General features: G+C 38.8%; 2 protein-coding genes and 1 long non-coding RNA gene across 9 annotated transcripts in view; 2 read left to right on the forward strand and 1 right to left on the reverse strand.

The window, feature by feature from the left end:
• The window catches only part of ltbp1 (latent transforming growth factor beta binding protein 1), a 153,853-nt gene extending 148,370 nt beyond the window's left edge, over positions 1 to 5,483 (forward strand). For all 6 annotated transcript variants that reach the window (XM_044372810.1, XM_044372805.1, XM_044372806.1 and 3 more), the window contains 3 exons: positions 272 to 433; positions 3,890 to 4,039; positions 4,134 to 5,483. In XM_044372810.1, coding sequence (XP_044228745.1) covers positions 272 to 433; positions 3,890 to 4,039; positions 4,134 to 4,306 — 485 coding nt within the window. In that variant the 3' untranslated portion in view covers positions 4,307 to 5,483. The remainder of the gene's footprint in view (positions 1 to 271; positions 434 to 3,889; positions 4,040 to 4,133) is intronic.
• On the reverse strand, positions 1,926 to 23,708 carry LOC122996969. The gene is made up of 4 exons (XR_006407124.1): positions 23,588 to 23,708; positions 8,570 to 8,641; positions 3,848 to 4,031; positions 1,926 to 2,973 (listed from the first exon to the last, which is right to left on the reverse strand). It is a non-coding gene; the product is annotated as an uncharacterized LOC122996969 (long non-coding RNA).
• The window catches only part of rasgrp3 (RAS guanyl releasing protein 3 (calcium and DAG-regulated)), a 56,713-nt gene continuing 43,942 nt past the window's right edge, over positions 11,522 to 24,292 (forward strand). The window contains exon 1 of one of the 2 annotated variants that reach the window (XM_044372814.1): positions 11,522 to 12,119. The gene's annotated coding sequence lies outside the window, so the exon portion shown is untranslated. Of the gene's footprint in view, positions 12,120 to 18,290; positions 18,598 to 24,292 lie in introns of those variants that run through there. The other variant, XM_044372812.1, reaches the window with a different exon arrangement.

The following is a 24,292-nucleotide window of genomic DNA, read 5'->3' on the forward strand; positions in this document are numbered from 1 at the left end:
ACACTGCTCTAACCCTGTAGTGTCAGTGCAGTGCAACCCAGATACACAATACTCGCATGTATCGTCACACACACACCACCTGCATCCATATCAGCTGTAAACACAAACGAAACTTCCAGCATACATAGCTGACAGTTCTGTGGAATCAATGACTAATGAGTTGACTGGTCAGCTGTGGGAGCTCAGAGGTGTTCATTAGTAAATTATTACAGCACTTGGCAGCTCCTGACATTTCTCATTCAGTGATTAATGTCTTTTCTGTCTCTCTCAGAGGATTATGCGGCCATGTGCAACCTTCCTATGGGCGGCGGGCGGCGGCCGTACGGTCATGACGCCCTTGTTGCTGGCCCGATCCATGAATATGAAGTGAGTCCAGACTATTCACCATCACCGGAGCAGCAGGCCATCCTGCCCTTCTATGAGAACGAGGAGCGTGAGTATCTGTATATCTCCTTTTATGTTCATTCCTATTAAAGAGTTACAGGGCTGACACAGGAATATTGAAGACAAGACAAAGAAGACAGTCAAGAAAAGTATTTTTCAAGATTGTGATCAGGTTTTTACAAAGAACAGAGGCCTTGTAAGTTATGTGGCTGAGGTCAAGAATAGTGTGTGTGCATATAGATTTAAGTCAGTGCTCTCAGGTGTTCATCAGTAGATACCAAGCTGAACAATTGAGAATACAGCAGAAAATAAGGTACAAACAATTCTTGGAAGTGCGTGTGACTCACTGATAGCACTGCTGAATGGAGTCTACAGTGTTAAGTGGTTTAGGAACTGAATGAATAATACTATGAATACAATACAATACAGTGTAAGTCTGAGATATTTGGTTACTATTATTGCCATTTGGACTGACTTTCTTTGTCTTGGATGAAAGCTTGGTGAAGCAGGATGACATAAGACCTGCTTGTAGCAATTTTCCAAGTTAAGTTAAAACATAATATGCCCACTGGAAGTAATTTTGACCAAATTGTGGATTATTTCTTACATGTTTAAAAAAGGACCTCAAGATTTGGTACAGCTGTTTTGGCCTGTTAAGCGTTTTTCCACTCGTAGGTTGTTTGCAAAGTATTTAACATGTAGGAGGAGACAAAACTTCATGGAAAACTTAAACAACTTGAACTCCTACACAAGTGTCAATGTAGGACCATTTGTCTGTTATATATATCAAAATGTATTTCCTTACTTGTCCTTTATTCCTTTGTCTGAGTGTAATACATGTTGGTTCATTGGATTAGAGACAGTAATAGCCTCTGTGGCTCCCTGCATCAGTTGAATTAAAATGCCACTACAGTGATGCCGGGGTCACTGCCCTCAAAGGACATGTGCTTTTATACACTGAATAAATAAATACAGTATGATACAAATTTTTAAAAAATACTGTAGTGAAACTTTAGTGGTCCATTGACAAAAATAGGTGTTGTCTTTTTACATGGTTAATGTTTGAAACCCCTATTAAAAGTACTAAAAAAAGTTTAATAAAAGGGGCCTAAGAATATTTACTTAAAACCAGGAAAATGTAGGGATGGATCTGAAAATGTGATCTGGGAGGAGTTAAAAAGTAAATCTATTGATATAAATGAGGTGGAAACCTCTCAGTATAACACATCAGCAACACAAAGCCTCAAAAATGATCATAAAGTTGAAAACAGTTTAAAACCTGAACATTATAACCTTCATGAAACTCTACTCAACACAGCTTTATTTATATCGAACCTTTTATATAGACATGCAGCCCGAAGTGCTTCACATTGCAAGATTAAAACAACACAGACAAAAATAGACAACAATGAATACAATTTTGAAAGACTGAAAATTACAACAATAAAACAATAAAATTCTAAAAATAAATAAAAGTCAATAAAATATAAAATAAACACCAGGGATAAAATTACATAAAAACCGATGAATAAAACTTAAAAACTAAAACACTAACATTACTGCAAATTAAAAGCCAGATTAAAAAACCTAAGTGATCTGGCTAGAATATAAAATGAAAGAATATCTCTGATGCAGAGAGGAGCAAGATTACTTAAAGCTTTATAAACAAGTAAAATAACTTAACTCATTTCTAAAAGGTACAGGTAGCCAGTGCAATGTCTCAAGCAGTGATGTGGTGTGATCCATTTTCTGGTTGCAGCATTCTGAACTAGCTGTTGTTTCCTTATAGGCTTTTTAGTTAATCCAGTATAAATGACTAGTAATAAAAGCATGAATGAGCATTTCAGCATTTTCTGAGTTAAAAAAGGTCTGACTTTGGCAAGATTCCTAATGATGAAAAAAAGGATGTTTTAATGACCTTGTAAAAATAACTATTAAAATTAAAATCTGAGTCTAGGTCTAGGTTTGCTAAGACCACCAAGCATTGAGTGCAGTTTTTCTCTTGCTGCTTTGGTTCCTATTAAAAGAATTTCAGTTTTCTCCTCATTTAGTTTTAAAAAGTTGTTACCCATCCATACATAAATGTCAGTGAGACAGGCAATGAGAGCATGCAGTGCATTGGGGTCATTTGGTGATACAGAGATGTACAATCGTGTGTTGTCAGCATAAAAATGGTAATTGACATGGTGATGGTTAATAGTGTTTCCAAGTGGGAGCATATAAAATTAAAACAAAACTGGGTCGAGAATGCTTCCTTGAGGAATACCATATTTAATACCATCTCTGTTACATAAGCACCCAGGTTGACAAAAACTTTCTACTAGTTAAATAAGACCTAAACCAAGCTAAAACATGGTCAGAGAGATGCACCCATTTCTCAAATCTGTCAATTAAAATTTTGTGGTCAGTTGTATCGAATGCTGCACTGAGGTCTAAGAGAAGAGGGACAGCCACGTTGTTTGTATCCACAATAATTCTCAGGTCATTTACAACTTTCAGTAGGGCTGTCTCTGTGCTGTGGTTGGCTCGATAACCAGATTGGAGTTTTTCTAAAATGCCATTGTTGGTTAGATGAAAAGCAATTTTTCCCTAAAAGTTTACCAAGGAAAGGTAGATTAGAAGTGGGTCTGCAATTGTTTAATTGTTAATTACTCTTGAGAAGAGAGATTACCATGAAAGCAAGATCTATTGCAGGGTTGTTTAGCTCAGTGTACCAAATAAATTGTGTATTATAGTCGACATCTACAGTTTTGGCAGGATATTTATGAGTGCTACAAACTGCTGGAAGTGATCCACTGTACTGCAGAGCTTTTCATTATTGGATATTATACCATAAATATGCAGGTTCAGCTTCTGTGATGACAAACATAGACATTTTATAGCGCTTTGCTGCCATCTTGTGACAATAAAACTAACAACTTGTTATGTAAACCATTCATTTGATCAGTGTACCTAAAATTTGAATGCATGTTTTTGGACCATGCTGGGATTTATGTATGGTAAAAACATTAGACATTGAAGATCACATTAGAATCTTCTAGCTAAGGCCAGTGGTACAGTATGATCAGTTCTACTTTTTCCAGGATTAAAGCCAGCCAGATTTTACATGAACCCAGTTTTTTCCTGATCCCCCTCCCTACATGTAAGACATTTTCCATCGGAATTTTTTTTTTTTTTTGATCTGCCATCACCAAAACCTCTAGCTGTGCCCCACGCAGTCTACAGACGTGGGTCCTGCAGAGGACTGAAGTCTAGTAATCTGAATTTACCCCTCTGTCCGAGATGTTCTACAGCTCAGTATCATCAAAAGTTTTAGTCTTTAGCTTCAGAGACTAAAACCATACAAGTTAGTGACATACAATCTGTGAATTGAAAAGGATACACTGGTTGTGAACTCTAAAATCTAAAATCTCTCACTGCCAAATCCCAAACTTTTTAAATAATATCTCAATTTGTGACTTACCGATTTCATAAGACAACCCCTTGTTGTCCTTTTGTGATGTAGATCCATACAAGGCATTTGAGGGTTTGCGAGCAGAGGAGTGTGGGATACTGAACGGCTGTGAGAACGGTCGGTGTGTGCGGGTTCAGGAGGGTTACACCTGTGACTGCTTTGATGGATACACCCTGGACCTGTCCCGCATGGCCTGCATTGGTAAGAGAACACACACAAAACACAAACAACACAAACTTTGGAACATGTTGTCATGTTAATATTCAAGCATCTCTCTCTCCTTCTCTGTCCCCAGATGTGAACGAATGTTCAGAACTCAACAATCGCATGTCACTGTGTAAAAATGCAAAGTGCATCAACACAGTGGGCTCCTACCAGTGTGAGTGTTTGCCGGGCTTCACTGCCTCCGACAAACCTAACTACTGTGTGGAGGCAGCAACACACCAAACATCAACACACACACAGTGAGCATGGATGGACACTAGGGGGCGACAAGAGACACTAAAACCACACGCACAAGCTTGTATTACTATACTTGTGAGGATGTTCACTGGCTACATTCAGTTGTTGCCAAATCTTCAACACTAACCTTATCTCCCTGGTTTGGTTACAGCATCAAACAGCACTCCCAAATCCCAAAACACTTCACAGCTGAACATCTGCAGTGACCTGGAGGTTCATTTGGGATTTGGGGCAGTGTGGTCAAATGAGGGAGTGTACCTTTAAACGTAAAAAATCTGGAAAGCCTTCAATCTGATTTTAATCTTTGCCCCAAATCTAAATTAAACCTACAAAACCTGAAACATTGCCTTGAAATTAATCTAATCCTGATTCTAATCTTAATCCCTAAACATTGATCCAGCTCCACCCTCAATCAGTGTGACTCACTTCCTGCATTCCCCTTCTCTGCTACATCCCTATGGATTGTTCTTATAGTACTTCTGTTGTATTATATTTGATATATTGTTCTCTTTTTAGTGTTTGTCCAATGTGGATATTTTACAATAAACTATTTCTAAAAAAATATATAAATTACTACCAATGTTAAGGCCTATTTAGTAAAGAGCAAGTAATTTTTTAATTTCAGAATATACTGTAACGTGTTTGTTTGTTTAGCTTGTTAAAGGAATAGTTCAACATTTTGGGAAATACACTCAGTCTCTTTTTTCCAAAGGTGAGATGAAAAGATCTACATCACTGTGTGTTAGAGGGTACTCCACAGTTGTATTATATCCTCTGTGGATAACCCTGATGATGTCATCAGAGTTATGATGACATCATCAGATAACCCTAATAATGTCATAAGGGTTATCTCAGCTTTGACTTGAGACTCAAACTTGTTAACAGAAAGCCTGAGCCACAAAATGAAGGTGTGGAGTTAAGGCAGGTAGGGAGTATCTATTGAAAGGTGCTATTAATTTGCATTATGGGAAATGTAGGATCCAGTGTCTTTAGAGGATACCAGTCAGGACATCCTCTGCTGCTGCTGCCGCTTCAACCACTTAAAAAATCTGTCTCTTTCAAGTCTCCCAATTTCATGCAAGTGTAACACTAAATCACTGGAATATCCTTTTAATTTTCTTGCAGAACAACTGTCAGGCACATCAACTGGATCAACTGTTTGTTAAATAGTCCCAGCATGTAACTCCTCCTAAAAACACATACTGTCATTTTTATATATGATTGTAGCTCTGTATTTAATGCACAGACATTATTGATATCCATCTTCTCATCCAAGTCTTGATAAGAAAGTGAATAAGCAAATCTTTTCAGAATGTTGAACTACACCTTTATCTTGACAGACCCTAATTATTTGTTAGCTTGGAGAAGCATTCACAGTAACTGTCCCGTCACTGCCACTGCCTCCTCTTACACTAATGAAGTGTTGAAACATTAATTGCCAAACCTAATGAAGAAAGCGCTTCCTACTGTATAAGTGTGCTCCAGATCTATGGGAGGAGTAGAGCTTTTGCAGGGGGAGCACATATGTCCAGGGAAAAATGCAAATGAAAGCTAAATAGACCTTGATTTTTGATGTTTTTGTATACAGTACTAACTACTATAATGGTATACAGTTACAGTATGTAGTAGTATGGATTCAGGAAGAGTCTACAGCCATGCTAGCAGCTCTGTGAGGCTGTACTTCCACATACTGTGGCAGCGCTTGAGCTAAATGCTAATATTAGCATGCTAACATGCTGATAATTAGAAGGTAATGTTTACCAAGTTCACCATTTTAGCATGCTAGCAGGCTAACATTTGCTAATTAGCACTAAACACAAAGTACAGCTGAGGCATTTCCTTTTGCAGGTACTTGGTCATAAACCAAAGTATTAGACAAATCATAACTTTGACCTGATGATGGTGCTAGAGGAAAAATCAAGTGAATATAAGTAATTCTGACGGGAACATGGCTGTGAGTACCAAATTTCATGGATTCCATCCAATTGCTGAGATATTTCCGAAGTAGTGGACTAACCAACCAGCATTGCCCCAGAACTAGTGTAGCTAAAACATTTGGGAACCACTGCTTTATGGAATCTTGATGAAATTACAACCAACATATTTATTATGCTGCCAATCACATCCCTACATATATGATGTACTCTCTTTTGTTTTTTATTTAGCTCAACATTTGGTAGATTCTGAGATGTCACTTATGTTTAATCATGGTATACTGTATGCATTGATAATGATAACTGTTACATGAAGGGGATGATAAATGCTGTGTTTAGGCCCAACTGCTTTAACTTTAACATTATCTTGCTACTATAAATATTAAATTACAACCTCAAAGATGTGTTGATCAACCAGTCTGTCTTCAAGCAAAGCTTTCTAACCTTTTTGATCCCTGACAGGACATTTGATCCTTAAAAGTATAGAAATACAACACACACACACTCACATGCGCGCGCACACACACACACACACACACACTCTCTTACTTAATCCAAGCCCATATATTCTGCACTGTATAAGATACACACTAAATGAAACAAACAGTAATTTACTTGAGATGAAGATTCAACTTAATCTACTATGTGGTGCCTATGTGGGGAATAGAAACACAGAATTGTATAAAATGTATGTTTTGTCTGTTGCTTTTTTTAAGTTGTTTTCTTATTGTTTTTAAAAGGAGTTTTATGTGCGTTTTCAGAGGCCATTTTATTCATGTAACGTTTTGACAAACCCTATGGACTTGTGCTGGGTGATCCAGTTGTATTTTCTACCCAGTCAAACTGATTGTGGATATTTAATTCTGTGAAGAGGCCAGCTGTCTGCTCCCTCTCTTCCTCCATCGCCATCCCTCTTTTTGCCGTCAACAAAAGCTTGTTTCTACACTACAGCACCACCAAATAGCAGTATGCACATTTTGATGTACTAAAAACCTAACTATGAGTTTTATGTTTCATACAAAGAGCTAAGACTTTTTTGTTACCTGGTATTCCTTCCCATCTTCCTCCCCCTGTGTCTATGTGTTGAGACTGAAACGAACATTTGTTTTATTTTTCATACTTCTCTTATCTGCGTTTCACTGCAAAGTCTTGCCAGGTTGCAAAGCTGCTATGGGACAGCGATGGGAGAGAAGAAACTTGTGTACATTTAAACAAAAGAGTGGAGAAAACAGCTGTTGTATTTGTAATTTGTACATGAATAAATAGCTTTTTCTATGAATTCATATTACAATGTACATTAAACCCCTTGGTAATAAACCACAAATTGTGATATTTACATTGGCTGGCCTGTCAGTTTTTACTGTTTGAAACATGTTGCATTGCAAAATGTGACACTTGCATTCCAGACTGTTATCATTGCAAAGGTTATTCAGGACTTTATACTGTATCTTCCAGTGTATCATCATTTACAGAAATATTGAATTTGCTTATCAAAGCTTTATTAAAGCTTTAGTTATAAGCTGAAAGCTACATTGAAATGAATTTAAAGAGTTATAAATAACTAAAAGTCAAAGATTAAGTTGGTTAATCTGTTGGCTGAGCAGACAGAAACACCTCACCATTGAGTGGTAGCCCTGATTAATGTGCACAAACTGTAAAAACAAAATGAGAAGAAAAGCAGGAGATATGAAATGTTAAATAAATATGTATCTGACAGATGTTGCCTACAATAATTACTTTCTCCAAATACTGAAAGTCCTGATTTATAGTGACCAAGTCGATAAGATTACATCACAAGTGAAAGTTTAACTGGGAGATCCCAACTACTGAAACTGACATCAGCAAGACTCTGTTTTCTCAATTTTTTGCTTTTGCACAATGTGTAAAATGTTGAAATTGTGAAAGAGTTATTACAACATGCACAAAAAGTTTAGTTTTAGTCAAAACCTTTTTCAGGTTTTCCTTCAATAGTGAAAACGTGTCACTGGAATCTATTGCAACTGAATTGAACTAAATGAACTACAGTTCTTTAACAAAGAGAAAATTACAAACTTTGAAAAGCTGTAGGGGAGACCGGGGACAACTATAACATCTGAATTGCACCAATCAGAAACAAGACATAACCATGCACATGGTCTGTGATGATCCCTCTTTGCCTGCCAAAAGACAAACTGGTGACTCATAGTTTACTCGTCAAAGTTCCTCTGCCAAGACTCATTTTTGTAACCTGACGTGCCAGATGGTTTGTTACACAGAACCATCTGAGAAGTCGTCCATGGAAACTGTTTGGAAAACGGCAGACACTTTCATAAAAAATTGTCTATTGCCTTCTTACCTCGCGACGGTGATTGGTCCGAACCACCTGCAACTGCTTTGATGGATACACCCTGAACCTGTCCTGCATGGCCTGCATTGGTAAGAGAACACACACAAAACACAATCAATACAAACAACATAACTTTGGAACATGTTGTCATGTTTCAAGCATCTCTCTCTCCTTCTCTGTCCCCAGATGTGAATGAGTGTTTAGAACTCAACAATCGCACGTCACTGTGTAAAAATGCAAAGTGCTTCAACACAGTGGGCTCCTACTAGTGAGAGTGTTTGCTGAGCTTCACTGCCTCCGACTAACCCAACTACTGTGTGGAGGCAGCAACACACCAAACATCAACACACACAGTGAGTATGGATGGACAGGGAAAGGGAAAAGGAGAAGAACCACAGCAGTCATAACTGATACACCTGTCTGAAACTCTCTGCAGCTGGAGAAGGACAGAGCCATTGGATTCAAGTGTAAGAAGAAGATGAATTTCACTGAATCCAAACCCAAACCAAGAAGAAAGTACATAACAGAAGAGCAAATGATGAGGAGAGTGAAGGGGAAGTATTCTGCATTGTCTGTCTGGACTCCAGTTCAATGGAGGTTTGGATTTCCTATGTATCATGCTACTCCTGGGCCCATGAACACATGGGAACAAGTATTATTTGTGCCACAACTATGAGCGAGACATGCCGTGTCCTGCCAACCTCACCTCAGAAAATGATAAGAATAAGATTAGAAAATAAAGAGTGACTCCATATGTTGAGAGATTGTGTTCCAATCTCCAAAACCAAACTGTGAATTGACCCCAAGCTAGAAGAAATTATTTTTTCTCCACACATCCACCCCTAACACAGCCCACTCGCAATCATACCTTGGTGTTACCGACCGTGTTTTACTTTGCAGATGATCTCAGGCTCATTAACTAGACAACAGCCAAGTCTGATTTTAGTTTCTATGGAATTAATGTTAATTAGCTACAGCTCATATGATATGCTACAGATGACACTTGTCATATATTATGATATGGATTGTATAGATGGATATGAATGATTATGCTACTGTGAATGGTGGTCAGACATTAAGAGAAGGTAGGGAAATGAAAAATTCAAAGAGTAGTTTTGCAATTGTACTGGCCTGAACCCAAATCAAATCTTGACATACGTAGAGAATGTCAGGCCTAATATCTACAAGAAAACATTTCCTTGAAACTTGATCTTATCGTTCTCTGTGTTATCTGCAGCCATGCCACTGAATGATAGATGTAGTGTTTTTCCTCAAAATGTTATTATATTATGTGTTATGTATGACATTTACAAAACCTTTAGGAAGGTGCCAGAGTGTCTTCATTGTGCCTGGTGTTTCTGTGTCAGTGACTTTTATTTAGCCTTATCCAAACTACAAACATAAAGACCAATCAACTGGTGGTTACACTGAGGAACATTCCTGGAAAGGCAGGTCAAAGATTTCAATAATCGGCGCTCCTCTGTCCGCTCGTAATACTTGTATTTACACCAAAACATTTCTACTTGCACCACTTCTGACTATTTCTTTCTTTGCCTTCTCTTTTCTAAACAGACTGAGAAAGCAGAGTTTGGTATATTTAAGCTCTCTGATGGTGTATTCAGACAGAACACAGAGTTATTTTCAGACAAAAGGCAAAGTGGTGTGATTGTCAATGTGATCAAGTCAATGGAGTGGATGTAAGAAGATGTGAGATCCTTCTCTTTTATGAACATATAGATACAAGAGGAAAGGAAATGTTCTTGAGACAAATGAGAAAGAACTGGAGTTCTTGTAAGGTTTCGGTTGAGGGTGCTGCAGTGTGTGACACATGCACCATTCACAAGGTCACATACCAGCCTTATCACCACTTTCTGTGAACAAAGCTAATAATAGTATTCTAGTTTTGTTAATGACAAACCACTGAGTGACTGAAAATAAATTAAAGTTAATCAATACACAACATTTGAGAATGCACAACACATCTCAAGTTAAAGGAATACAATCCTGCATCCTGCACCTTTTTCTTTAGCCGTTATGACAAATGTTGGACAATGTGAGAGGACAACTTTTGGTCCTACAGAGCATGTCCATATCTGGCTAGTAGGCTTGAGTCTCACTTACAAGCCTTTTGGCCAAATAGAAAAGCTGTTTGTTCAAATGGCTAAAACTACTATGGAAAAATTTTTAGGCACTTAAGATGTTTAGATTCTTATCTATAATGCAATACCATCAGGGAGGCATCTGATTGGTCCCAAATGTATTCTGCAGTATGACAACAACCCCGAAATCCTAGAGAACTATCCTCAACAAGAAGAAGAACAAGAAGTCCTGCAGCAGATGGTTTGACCCCCACAGAGCCCTGATCTCAACATCATGGAGTCAGTCTGGGATTATATGAAGAGACAGAAGCTCAACCCAAAGCAGATGGCCGCCCACCAAGAGCCGGGGTCTGCTTGAGGTTTCTACCCGTTAAAGGGGAGTTTTTCCTTACCGCTGTCGCCAAGTGCTGCTCATGGGGGAATTGTTGGGTCTCTGTAAATTAAAGAGTACGGTCTTGACCTGCTCTATGTGAAAAGTGCCTTGAGATGACTTCTGTTGTGATATGGCGCTATATAAATAAAGATTGATTGATTGATTGAAGCAGCTGAGACGACTAAATCCACAGAAAAACTGCGGCAACTTCTCCAAGATGCAGGAACAACCAACCTGCCAACTACCTGATAAACTGTGTGCAGGTGAACCGAGAAGAACTGCTGCTGTTTTAAAGGCAAAGCTGTTTATTGATATATATATATATATATATATATATATATATATATATATATATATATATACACGTGTCTGTACATACATACATCATACATACATATACATATATATACATATATATTCTTCCTCAGCAGATGCAGTTTTCACAGTTACCATGGAACTGTAAATGTTAAAATTTCCACTTTTCTGAACACTTTCTGAGAACTATCATCCTTGTTGGCTTACAGTCCATCAGTTAAGGAAGATTATGGGATATGATCAAAAGCTACAGAAATGGCTCTTGTGATGAGATTGTTTTGCCAACTACTGTTTATAGGGTCAAGAATGAACTTTCCGTCGCAAACTCTGCATTTACCTGACAATGATCTCTGTGCAAATGATGATGTGCGTGTCTTGGAAGGAAAGTTGGATGTAGTGTGACAGTGTTAATCTCATTTTTCCTCTCTCTATTTTCCTCCTTGTCTGTCTGTCTCTCCTGCTTCGTCTGTCTCCTCCCCTCTGTCTCTATCTGTTGCAAGGCTACACACTGATATTTGCAGAGCTGTCCTGCACACCAACCTTTGTTTCCAGTAAACTCTGAATCTATTAATAGACTGTGTGTGTGTGTGTGTGTGTGACAAAGACAGAGGGAGAGTGTTTGTGGAAGTTATTGGACAGACAGAGTTAACCCCCAGCACTTAAAGCAGGATTTTGTGTATCACTGGCTGTCCCTGTGAGCACAGATAATACAGGATCATGATTTACGTGGCAGAGGTCACCTGGCAGTAATGTTTGTGTGGATCAGAGAAAGGTAAGTGCATCCCTAAACACTGCTGTGTGTGTGTGTGTGTGTGTGTGTGTGTGTGTGTAGGGAGAACAGAACTTTCAGCTATGAATTACAACAACTGTATTTGGGTGTGAATCTTCAAGTTCCGGTTTATTGTATTTTGACATATTTTGCCACAAAGCAGGTGACACTGTGGGCTTTTTTGAAATGTTGTCTCCATTTTTGGTGTGTTTCTGCATTGCACTTCCCAGCACTGTACTGTATCATTTGTATTTTCTGTTGATGAAGTTTGTTGGATGGTGGCGAGCGTATGATGACAAAAACAGCATCATTGTAGGTTTACCAGTGAAGCCGAAGATGAAACCTGGCGGGTGATTGTCAAGATTAAAGTAGAATGCAGGTTGACACTCATCTAACCCCAGTGATAATTCCCAGGATTAACAGAAAATGTTCTCAGCTTTGCCAAAACACTTGGTATTGTAATTATGATGTCTTTCTGCTGCCACATTTAACACTGATGAAACAGTATAACTTACATTTACATATATGTTTGCTTTGTTAAATACAGCTACATTGTGTGTATCACATATTTTGTTTTCTAGTTCAAACTTGATTTCCAGTGCTAACTACACAACTGTGTCTTTTTCAGGAATGTTTATTTCTTACATCTGATCCTAAAATAAATAACAAAACTGAATCATAATCATAATCAGTATAATTCAAGGTTCCATACCAACAGTGGAATGTATGTGTGCTTGGCATTGAGTGAGTGGTCAGGGTCATGCCTCTTAGCAGCATGTCATTGTAGTGGATTGTATAATTAGACACTAGAGTAAAGTTTATATCTCATTGGACAAAGGCCACAGTAAGGCTGAACGGAAATCTTAAGTTGACCATTGTTAGGTTGTGTCATGTTAGTTCATATAAAGAGTTATTTAAAGCTCTATTAAGCGGTATCTTTTAATATTAACATTGAGGTAATGCTTCTACTACCACAGAGACCTGAGGCCAGATGCATAAAACTCTGTGTACGCACAAAGCCAAAAATATGCAAATGCATTCTTTTCCACTCCCATAATTAGCCATAAATGGATGAAGACACGCCCTGATGGACAGACTAGCCATTTTCATATCAGTTCACCACCTGCTCCACCCATCTATACACCTATCAATGAAACAAACAGGAAAGAAGAAGTGCTGTTTCACCTGATTGTGTTGCACCGGTGAGGTTCTCCAACAGCAGAACAACTGTTATTATGCACAACAATTACAGATGGCTGTGTGGCTCTTTTTACCCTCCATATCATTAATCATCACATGGACTGTAAACCATCGTCAGCAGTGATATGTCAGAAATATAATCAATGAGTAGTTTGTAGTTCTCATATCTAAACCAACGATAAAATAAGAATATTAAGGCCAAAATAAAATGTGGACTCCTTTGTGAATTAAAGAATAATAAAATTAGTCACACAAAAGTAATTAATTAACGTTACATTCATAAATGTGCCTTTGATTGGCATTTTATGAACCCTCAAACAATCAGTGCAGTTGGTTATCAATCTAAACAACGTTTTACAAAAAGATTCTCTCTGGTACCTCATATTTCATCTCCACCTCATCACATCACCCTGTGTACGCCTGGTCTGAAGAATGTGTGAGCTGTGCACATTCTCACCGCACATTCTATGTTTATACCAGTTAGTGTGCAGGAAGTGGTGTATGCATGGTTTTTGTGTGTATGCATTGTTTATGCATCTGGCCCCCGGTGTATGACTGACTGCCGATAGCAGTAAGTCTGGTTTGGTCATGCTTTCCAACGAAACAAACTGAATGCGGTGACGTTCCTCGCTGGTGAGAAATGCGGTGACACAGATGTAGCACATGGCTGTCCACATCCTCCCTAGGCTGTTGCAATGTCACAGAGACAAAGTAAATGAGTGGCTGGTTAAAAAAGTTAGCAAACTAAAGACCCTGATATAGTATATCTGGTGGAGACCAATACAGAGAGGAAATGAAGAGTAAATATTGAACTCACATTTGTCAGATGGACAACAATACAACAAATAGATACAAATGATACAGGCTGTTTGTACCAGACGTGTTTCAGCAACGTGTTTCAGTCATCCATCTCATGTGCATTTGAAGGATCAAATTTGTTTCAGTTTCAATCAGTTTTCTGGGAACTTTTCATCTACTCTGGCAGGGAAATTTTGTTTCGGATGGGTTGTGATAATTTAGGCTACTTTTTGTACTATCTGGGTGGTTTCCACTAATTTAAGTTATACTATATTCCAATAAATCAGCCCCTCCTCTCATCTGAGTAGGACGAGATTGACACTGCAGTGAGTTCAGTAGGCTGATACCACCTTCATGTCATAACAGAGTTATTGAAATTATGAATTTATGACGTCGAAGTTGCAGTTACAACTAGGATTTTTTTTTTTTTTTTCTGAAAGCTCTGATATATCTGACTAGACACTGAAGTGACTGAAAACTAAACAAACATGGACACCTCACATCAGCCAAAGACTGACGTTCAATGTAATGAAACCCACATTTAATTGATATTGTATTATATTGTCACTGCACAGTGTTTTAATCTTTACATGACCAACTCTGTAATCATGCTCACCTTCTTGATGAATTCACATTTGCAAGTTGTTTACATGGGAATTTCTCCATCTCTATCATCCAACCTATATGACATGAATACAGCATCAGCATCAGACATAACTTATGATCGTCTAAACCAAATGTCATTTCAGTTTATTAAAACAAAACTGAAACTAACTTTTTTCTTGTTCCAATTATTATTCTGTTTCACTTACAACAGATGTTCATGAGCGAAAACTTTTTATGTTAAAGCAGCACTAGGTTTACCTTGAGACTAATTAAACACTATACCCCCTCATTTTGTAACTTACTGTAGACTGTAATAGGAAGCTTTTAATGGAGAAATGAAAGACTTGACATGATGTGTACTCAGCTCCCTCATATTCTTAATATTCTGCCAGTACCTGCAAACTTGCGCAAACAATTCAGGTTGTTGTCACAGTTGTTAGAGCTGAATATGCAATTGACATGCATGAAGGAAGGAAGACTGTCTGGGGAAACTGGTTGTGGCTGGTAAAGGTGTGAACACATATGCATACTAATAGTGCAGCTATTGCTGGTGGCACCAATCCGTTAAGCTAATGCCTGAGTGCTTTATGCGGTTAAAGACAAAGAAGATCTACTGTAAGTTGGGTACAACAATAACAAAAACCATGATTTGATTAAATAAAATCAAAGTTATTCTGCAGGTCTGATATTACTTCCATCTCAGGCTAGCATGCAAATAAAAAAATTCATCTCAAGTCAAAAAGTTTGGTCAGTCTTTGTCAGTCTCACACCAAATAAACCTTGAAAATGTGCAACTTTGCACCCTTTATGTGCACTGTAGCCTATATCATATCGCCAACATTCTATTACACACATGCTCCACATTCAAATGCTTAGCAAACAATGTATATGGGCTGAAAACGCTGGCTGTATTTCAGCAAAACTACAACTTTCTCACATTCTTTTTTGTAATGATCGCCGATGTCACAATAAATAAAACTATGCAGAGTCATATTTGTGTAAAATCCTGTAGTATTACTCTACCTTGTCAGTCGACATGGCTCTTTGGCTTTGTCTTGAGACCTTCCCCAACATTCTCAGTTGCCTGTGGAGGGTGATTTCTATGTGAACGACGCGGGCCGGAAAATCCAAAAGATGGTACATCTTTGCGCGCTCCCAAGTGCCTTGCCTCTCTCCTGCTACCATCAACAAACAACCGGCACCCACCACAACAAATACAGTGCTATCTGAATAGAAACACCCTGCAGATATTAGCTCACCAGCTCTGCTACCCACCAGGTTAGCTAGTGGCTAGCTGCCTAACCATGCCAGCTATCACCATTTCTGGCTACAGTACCTTTGTTTTTTGGGGGGGTTAAGACGGTTAGCTGCCTCAGTCAACCACCACACATTTCACGACAAAATCACAGTGCGTTGCTCCCTGGCCACAGCTTGCCGAGCCTACCGGTGTTTAGTAAACACGGTTGGTAATGGTGGTGGTTTGTGAGTCGGGTTCAGGTGGTTGATTAACACATATTTTAGCGGGTTGGGTAGTGCAGACTGGTTCTCATAATGGGTCGGGTGGGTGCGGGTATTAAAAAACACTGACCCGCGAATCGCTACCAGCCAACAGCCACAGCACAGAAGGTCTGTGTGTGTTTGTGTGTGAGCCATGGATGTAGAGCTGAATACAGGAACAGCGCTGGGCTTTGAAGCCAATTTGACATAGCGGCCAAACCATGTAATTACAATGTCTCGTGCTATTGGACCCAAAAAGACTTTTTCCCATAGACTTACATTGTGAAAGAGATGTCTGTAAATCAGTGGATATATTTTTTTGAGCGTCACAACCCCCCCGAAATGACTCGTCTCGCTATCTATGCTTTGCTGAAGCACGGTACAAAACACAACATTAGAGATCTTTTATGTTATTATGAGAAGTGTAAGCGAGGAAGAAGACGTCACCTGCAATAGTCTTGCACCACCGTTCAAGCGTTAGCAACGGGATGCTGACTGCAGCTCACTTAACGGCCACCGGTGTCACTAATGAGATGGAATTTCTGAAACCTACATATAGAACCTTTAAATTTAACATCATCTAAAATCTAAACCTATTATAATTTATATAATTCATATAAATGTTTCATTATTGCCTAATTATACAGACAAATAGAAGACCAGAGGCAATAGGAGTGGTATATGTAAAAACTGGGCTACTTTTATGACGGGGTCTATGACTGGGCTACTTTTTGTCAGTCCTATCTGGCAGTACTAACAGCAGTACTGTGACTGAACACATCCAGTGTTGACATGATGGAGGACTGCTGACATGCTGCTATCACTACACAGCCAGTGTTTCTGTGTATCTGCTGGCTGTATACTGGAAGATGGCGATATTATACTACCACAATAGCCATAACAACTTGATAAACCTTTGATATGACAGGGGGAAAGAGGACTAACTGTGGAAGACTTGAACATGATTTGGCTAAGCCAGTCAGCTGAAGCCTCATATCAGCTTCAGCTGAACTTAAAAATGGATTTTGGGCATTTTTCTTACATTAGTATCACATAACGAGGGGATCTCTCCATAGCCTGTATGAACAGGAGGACCAATAACACTGTGTCTACAGAGAGCACTTCATCTGTTCTAGCTTATTTTTACACTTCAAGTCTATTTTTTTCCCCGTTTTACTCAAATAACTTCTACTGTGATTGTATGTTGGGGTCTGAGCACCGTCACAATGTACCTGACCTATAAATACTGTGCCTGAACACATTCTGTATAGACACTGAGCACTAAAGCTGCTGCTCTGCACAGTGTAACTCTTTAAATGTATACATTTACTTGAAAAATGTGAACTGATCCTTTAAGAAATCCTTTGCAAGTTTGAAATTTGGGTCATAGCACCTTCATAGCACCTTCACCACACCAGGCAGTGTAAATTGTGGAATCAATAAACTTAAACCAATTTGACCCTGTTCTAAATAACTCACTAAAGTCCAGTGCACTACAGCAGTCATACAAGACCTTACTGAAAATGTGTGAGAGACAATAAGAACTGGAGTTGAATTCTTTTTGTTCAGCCAGGCAGCAGGATGTGCAGTCAGTGTTTTTGTTTAGGCAGACATTTTTAGAAGCCCAGAGAGACAAAACAATGTGTGCAACGTCATTAGAGTGGAATATGGGATGGGTTGACCCTCTCACACAAGAACAGAGCAACAATGCAGGAACACACGCACACGCACGCACTCACACACACACACATACACACACATATGCACTTTACCCTACTTGTTAAGCTGTGATGTAGAATATTACTCAGAAATCTTTAAAGAATGAGTCACTTAAACTTTGCCGGGTTATAACCATGCATGTCACAGGGCATTTACTGGGTTAAGTTATCATGAATGTTGCTCAGATTTGAGACAGGAAGACGCGCCGAAACAAACACTAACGTGCGCACAAGCATATTGTGATACATTTCCTGCTCTGCTTTTTTCCACTTTACCTTGTGTGGTCCCTATATTTAGCTCAGTGCAGGGAAACCAACCAACACAGGCAGGAAAACTAAGTTGGGAAAGAATTGAAGGAAGTCTACTGGCCATTTAGACAAACAACTCACACACTGGGATCAGTGCTAGCTGTACTGTATGGCTGAGACAGACAAAGGGCTTCAGAATGATAGAGGGGCATCTAAAGAAAGGGATGGGAGATATTTCGATCCTGCGCTGACAATTGGAGAGCTATGCTGGGTTTAGTAGCAGCCTTGAGGATCCAGGTGGATTTGGGTTTTGATGTGGATTTGAATGTACAGAAGGTGGATTTATGCATGTTTAAAAGGTGGATCCATGTGGTCTGTTGGTAGATCTTGGCAGACTGAAGGTCTCAGATGAGGTAAGATACATATGTAGTTGCCTAAATGTTTGAATGGGACCTGCAACAACATTAAAAGCTAAGATGAAAGCCTGTAGTCATTACTATCTGAATTAGGACCTAAAATATCTGGCTGATATCATTTGTAAAGTGAATTTTAATGTGCTACAAATAGAATATTGACAGTTTTGTGCTGGTTCTCATGGACATCATGTGAAGACTTGCCTGTTGTTGCACACTCAAATCTGTCAGATATTATGCAGGACAGTTGTTTTTGTCAGGACTTTAAAGGATAAGTCCACAGTTTTACTGTTCATACTGGCTGTTCAAAGATCCCCTTCTAATGTACTTTCAGTATAAATGATGGGGGCCAAAATCCACAGTGTGTCCACACAGTCATTAAAAAATGTATCTGAAGCCTATATGAGGCTTCAGCAGTCTGAGTTAGTCATATCAAGTAGATATCTGCCACATTTACAGTCTTTTTAGCATCAAATTCCCTCTTTGTGTTTCCTCGGACAGTGTTTCCCTGTTGAGCTATGGTGGAAGTATAGTAACAAAAAGAGGGACTTTGGCACTAAAAAGACTAACGTTCAAAGATATCTACTTGATTTGACTCATTTGGACGCTGAAGCTTCATATTAGCTTCACATAAACTTTTAAAGACATCTTTACACAGGCTTGTGGATTTTGTCCCCCATCACTTCCATTGTAAGTACATCATGAAGGGATCTTCCAATGGTCAGTATGAACAGGAGGAATGATTACAGCAAGAAAAACATGTTTAATGTTCATTTGGGCTCCTGACTGTTGTTTTAAGACATACTTGAAAGACTGAGAAGTCCTTTAAAGGGGCTTGTTTGATTATAGTTGTATGTGCTTGATAGTCCTATGGTGACTGTATATAACACATGATATGAACACACAGTCTGTCATTTGTACAGTGTGATCCACTCCATTGTCTCCCAGATGAGTTAAAGGGAGTGAAGGCACTCATTTGCTCCATTTCTAATGAGGTGATGTTCTGTTTGACAGTAAATTATATATTGACAAATATTGTCAAACATGCACAATATGCACGTGTATCAGTTCACTAGTAATAATATCTTCTTTTATCTTCTATTGTTCGGTATTCATGAACAAACCTTCATGTTATAGTAGTGTGGGGCTTGCACATGATGCACATGGTTGCTTGTAGTTAATTTCTACCTGAGATTTGAACACTTGAGTTACAGCTATGGTAGTATTCTCTCCTATGCTTTAATCTTTTAAAATATTGTTGCAACTGCAGTATTTTACTCTGGACAATGATATTTCACCATCGACAGCTTAATTTCAACATTCAGCAGTACATCGTACAACCTTCTCTGGAGGTTTATCTAGCTTGCTCTCTCTATTTCTTTCCCCTCTAGGTAGCAAGTTATATAATACGCACTTATTATTTCTTGTGTGTTTGGTGAGAACTGGAGCACACATGGCTTTTGAGCAGACTGCATGTTGCAATGTGCCACCATGTGTCTTTAACTGCTCTGATGACCCCCTGACCTTTTCTCTAGAGCCACAACCAGGCCAAAGTTTCTTTCCACATGAGAAATGTCAAAATCAAATTGGCAGTTTGCCTATTCAGCATATTAATGCTCCTCAAAGAATAAATCCTTTCCATCATGGACACTCCATGACTTTCCCCTAGCACCGCACCTTGGACCAAATGTCACGTTTGCATAAAGGGTATCTCATTATCTAGCAGGCACATTGCAATGATATTCCCTGAGTGCATTCATTCATATCTCCGATCTCTTTTATTTTGAATGTCTTTCTCCTAAAACCACCCTCAGGACAAACTTAACATTTTACTGCTTATAATGTAACATATAGATCAATCTTGGTATTAATTTAAATTATATAACTTAAATCTAAAGAGGCAATGCTACAATACGGAGAGATGGGAGTTTGTGGATGATCTCATTTCTTGTTGATAGATTTTAACACCAGTGTTTAGTTTAGTTTAGCTCTCACAGGTTAACATGTGGACAGCTTTTGTGACGACATATGAAAAGCTCACAGCTCATCTGCTCTCCGTTGTGTTTTGAACACAGTCGACTGGAGTTACATGCATTCGTAATGAGTGGCAGCACGAAAGACACATGCGACATCTAATAAGCATAATTATTTCATTGGTTGTCACCTAAGCAACTACTCGGAATACACTGACGGTAATCTGACTCTCTATGAATTTATGAAACAATTCCAATCACCTGGCGGCACTTTGTCCGAACCAGAGTGAAGTTACCACTGAGTTTAATGAATAACCCCACTGACTGCTACAGGAGCACTGTTTCCCACGCTTTTGCTCTCTCTACAGAACAGGCCTACATATCATGTTAGAAATGGCATGTAGTCTGAAAAGTTACTGATCAACTCTAATCAACTGCACAGAGACACTATTATTGTGCCTATGATTTAAATTCTAGGGTTAGTGGAATAGTGACCGATAAAGACATTACTATCATCATCATTATACATTATACTGAAAGGTGTTTCTAATGTTTTACATACATGAGGGGGGCAAAATATTAGAAACATCTTTCAGTATAATCCAACAATTTTGAGCCTGGTCAGAGCCCTCTACTGTACATCAACAAGAAATGTCTCTTTCAGCCAGCTACAGTCTAAATTTAGTCTCCCTGCTCATAGTCATGTTGTTCTGTTACCTGCAAGTAAACTTTGATAGACATTACACCTCCAAAATACTGTCTGTTTCTCAGGTTACACAGCCCACCTCCTCTAGTCATCTCAAGGAATCCAGGATTAAGGGGTGTTTGGGGATATCTGATGAGCTTTGATGACTGGATGGAGGGAATCAAAGACTTTTCCATTAATGCTAGACTTCAGCTTCTACAGTTTAAAATCATGCTTTGCATTCAAAGACCAGACTTTTTGCATTGGTTTCATCTATTTGTGACAAATATAAATGGAGGTGAGGGGACCCTGACTTTTTTTTTTTCCTCAACAGTTCAAAAACCTGTTGAGGAAATATCCCATTTACTGGGAAAGACTGTGGACTTGCTGTTTTAGGTTGTTCTGAATATCCCTAAAACTGCTGGATGAGACAGCAGGCTTTAACGTTTTGTATAGCTAAAAGGGTCATTTAAGAGAATGAAATCATCCTCCCCTCCGTGTTTTAAGAAGAGGCTCAGTGATATTTATGGTTTCCTGTCTTTATTTGGAGGAGACATTAGACATTTAAACGGCTACGATCACTGGTGAATAGACATTCGAAGCAGATTCACAAGTGAACGTTTTTTCGCTGACTATTTAAAGACGATTAAACGTTCACATTTAGACCATATTTCACTGGGATTTGCAATACTGGCATTCAACTGAGACGTTTGGATGTGGTTTCTTAGTTAGGCTCCAAAATGACGATATGCTATTATTTGCACATTGTAGAAAATGAAAAATTTCACTGTTGCAAATCCCAGTGAAATATGGTCTAGCGGAGGAGGTTTCCCACACTGGGTCTCAAACCCCAGTCTGCCAGACCACAGATGACTGTGCTGACCACTCATCCAAAGCTCAGCTCTGCCAGACACACAGACCTGCAGCTATTAATACATTTGTGACATAGAGACAGACAGCAGAGCAGAACAGAGGAGAGGGACGGAGACAGCCATGTAAACCTTGCTATGCTATGAGACACGACCTGCGCTTATTTCTTCTTCCTGAAAACAAATCATTTCAAAATTATTTGTACGAAACAAATATTTGTAAAAACCCACTATTTATGCTTTTCTGTGCGTATCACAATTTGGCTCCACCCCTACTATATAATTGCATATTTATGTCATTTTATATGAAACATTAAATGTGTTGCGTCTTCATACAGACCACATTTCACCTCTTTCATCATCTCTCTTTCAAGCTACAACTGAACAAAATATCAAAATGATGAAACCAATTTGTGATTTGTGACACATTGATGTTGTAACTGCTTTTTAGCTGGTTGAAAAGAGGGCGAAAAGAGCTCTTAGATGTTCAGACCAAATAACACCCAATTTTCAACAAGGAATCAATATTGAAATCCCAGTTGGTGCTTACTGGGAATCATCTGACTCATAATGTGAATCTGGGAGGTCCCTTTATTGATTATATCAGATACAGATTGACTTGGCTGCAGTTAAGTATTGTTGTGTATGTTGATTTATTTGCTCCTTTTGGGTGTGGCTCAATGTACAGTTAATCTGAAACACATTTTCATGGTGAGGTATGGACTGTGACGGTGTACAGAAAACATCAGCTTGTACTCATCTATGGACATTAGAGGCTTCTGACCTGTGTGTAGCAGTCTCTTAGCTGTGTTTGTGTACTTGTTCTAAAAGTTCAAAATAAAAATGATTACAAAAAAAAGAACATTATGTGGAGTGTATCCTCAAATGAGTGGATCGGTGCTCTTTGAGAAGGATGAGTGAGAGTGTTTAGGTAACACAGTCCAAAAGGAAAGTGGAGCACACAGGCTTTTCTTTATTTGCTGGGGGGTTCAAATGGATGTCATGTATGCTTTGTTTTATCTTTGTCAGATTCCAAAAAGAAAGTAAGGCATTTGGTGCTTACACTTAGTAAATGAAGTGAAGCTGTGTGCTCCAGTTCCATTTGGGTTATGTGCAATAAGTGTCCTCACCCTGCAGAATGTCAAGTGGCTCTGTGGAGGGCTTCAGAGGGGAACGGTGGAACAGCACATTGCACTGTTATTCATGTACACATGAAATTTGTGTGTCAGAATCATTAGAAATCTGACTAACGGTGTTTATGGAAATATCTCAGTTGAAAGAGAGATAATATACTCAGGTAAAAGTTATAAGCTGAGTTAATGTTCCACTGTAGGACACTCAACTGTTTTCCCACTATGACTCATTTATTGCTTAGGGTTTGATCCAAAATGATATCCGCAAAAGCTGAAATAAGTCTATACGCTGGCTTGTATTTATAGCTTTGTGTGCGTGTGTGTGCACACCTGTGAGTACATGTCCAGGGATCAAATTGAGCTGGCTTTTTTCCGTCACTGTGACCTGCTGATGACACATCAGTTGTATTTCGCTGTCTCTGACCTTACTCTGACCTTACTCTGACGTCACTGTCTGCAGACACGATTCACAATGTCACACACACACACACACACACACGCACACACACACGCACACACACACACACACACACACACGCACGCACACACACACAGAATGTCTACATTAGTTTGAACTCATGTCCAGTCAGAGTGGAGCACTAAGTTGCACACAAACAAGAAAGCGAGCACAATGATATGATTAACTGCAGGTACTTCATTCGATTATTTAATTCCTGTTAACACGTCAGCATCCCAGAGAAGCAGCGGTTTTACCTGATTTTCTTCTTGAATCTGCACATTCATGCTTACATACCATGACTACTCTAAGTCCACCATGTGCTATGGTTGTCAAATGTCGCAACGTGGCTGGTTTGTTTATTCTAGAATGTGTGTTTGTTTTCAATAATTTAACCTGTTTGAGTGTATTTTGGTTGCTTAATATTAGACATTATTCTGATATATCGGGGTGGGGCACTGCACAAGAGGAATCAAACAGTAGTCCAAATCAATATTTTGGAGGAAAAACTATGTGATGGTGGTTTGAATCATTTAAAAGCAATGTGATGTAAGTAAATGTAGGGTAAGTTTTGATAA

Source organism: Thunnus albacares, chromosome 14 (genome assembly GCF_914725855.1).
Source record: "Thunnus albacares chromosome 14, fThuAlb1.1, whole genome shotgun sequence".
In the NCBI taxonomy this organism is placed as follows: Eukaryota; Metazoa; Chordata; class Actinopteri; order Scombriformes; family Scombridae; genus Thunnus; species Thunnus albacares.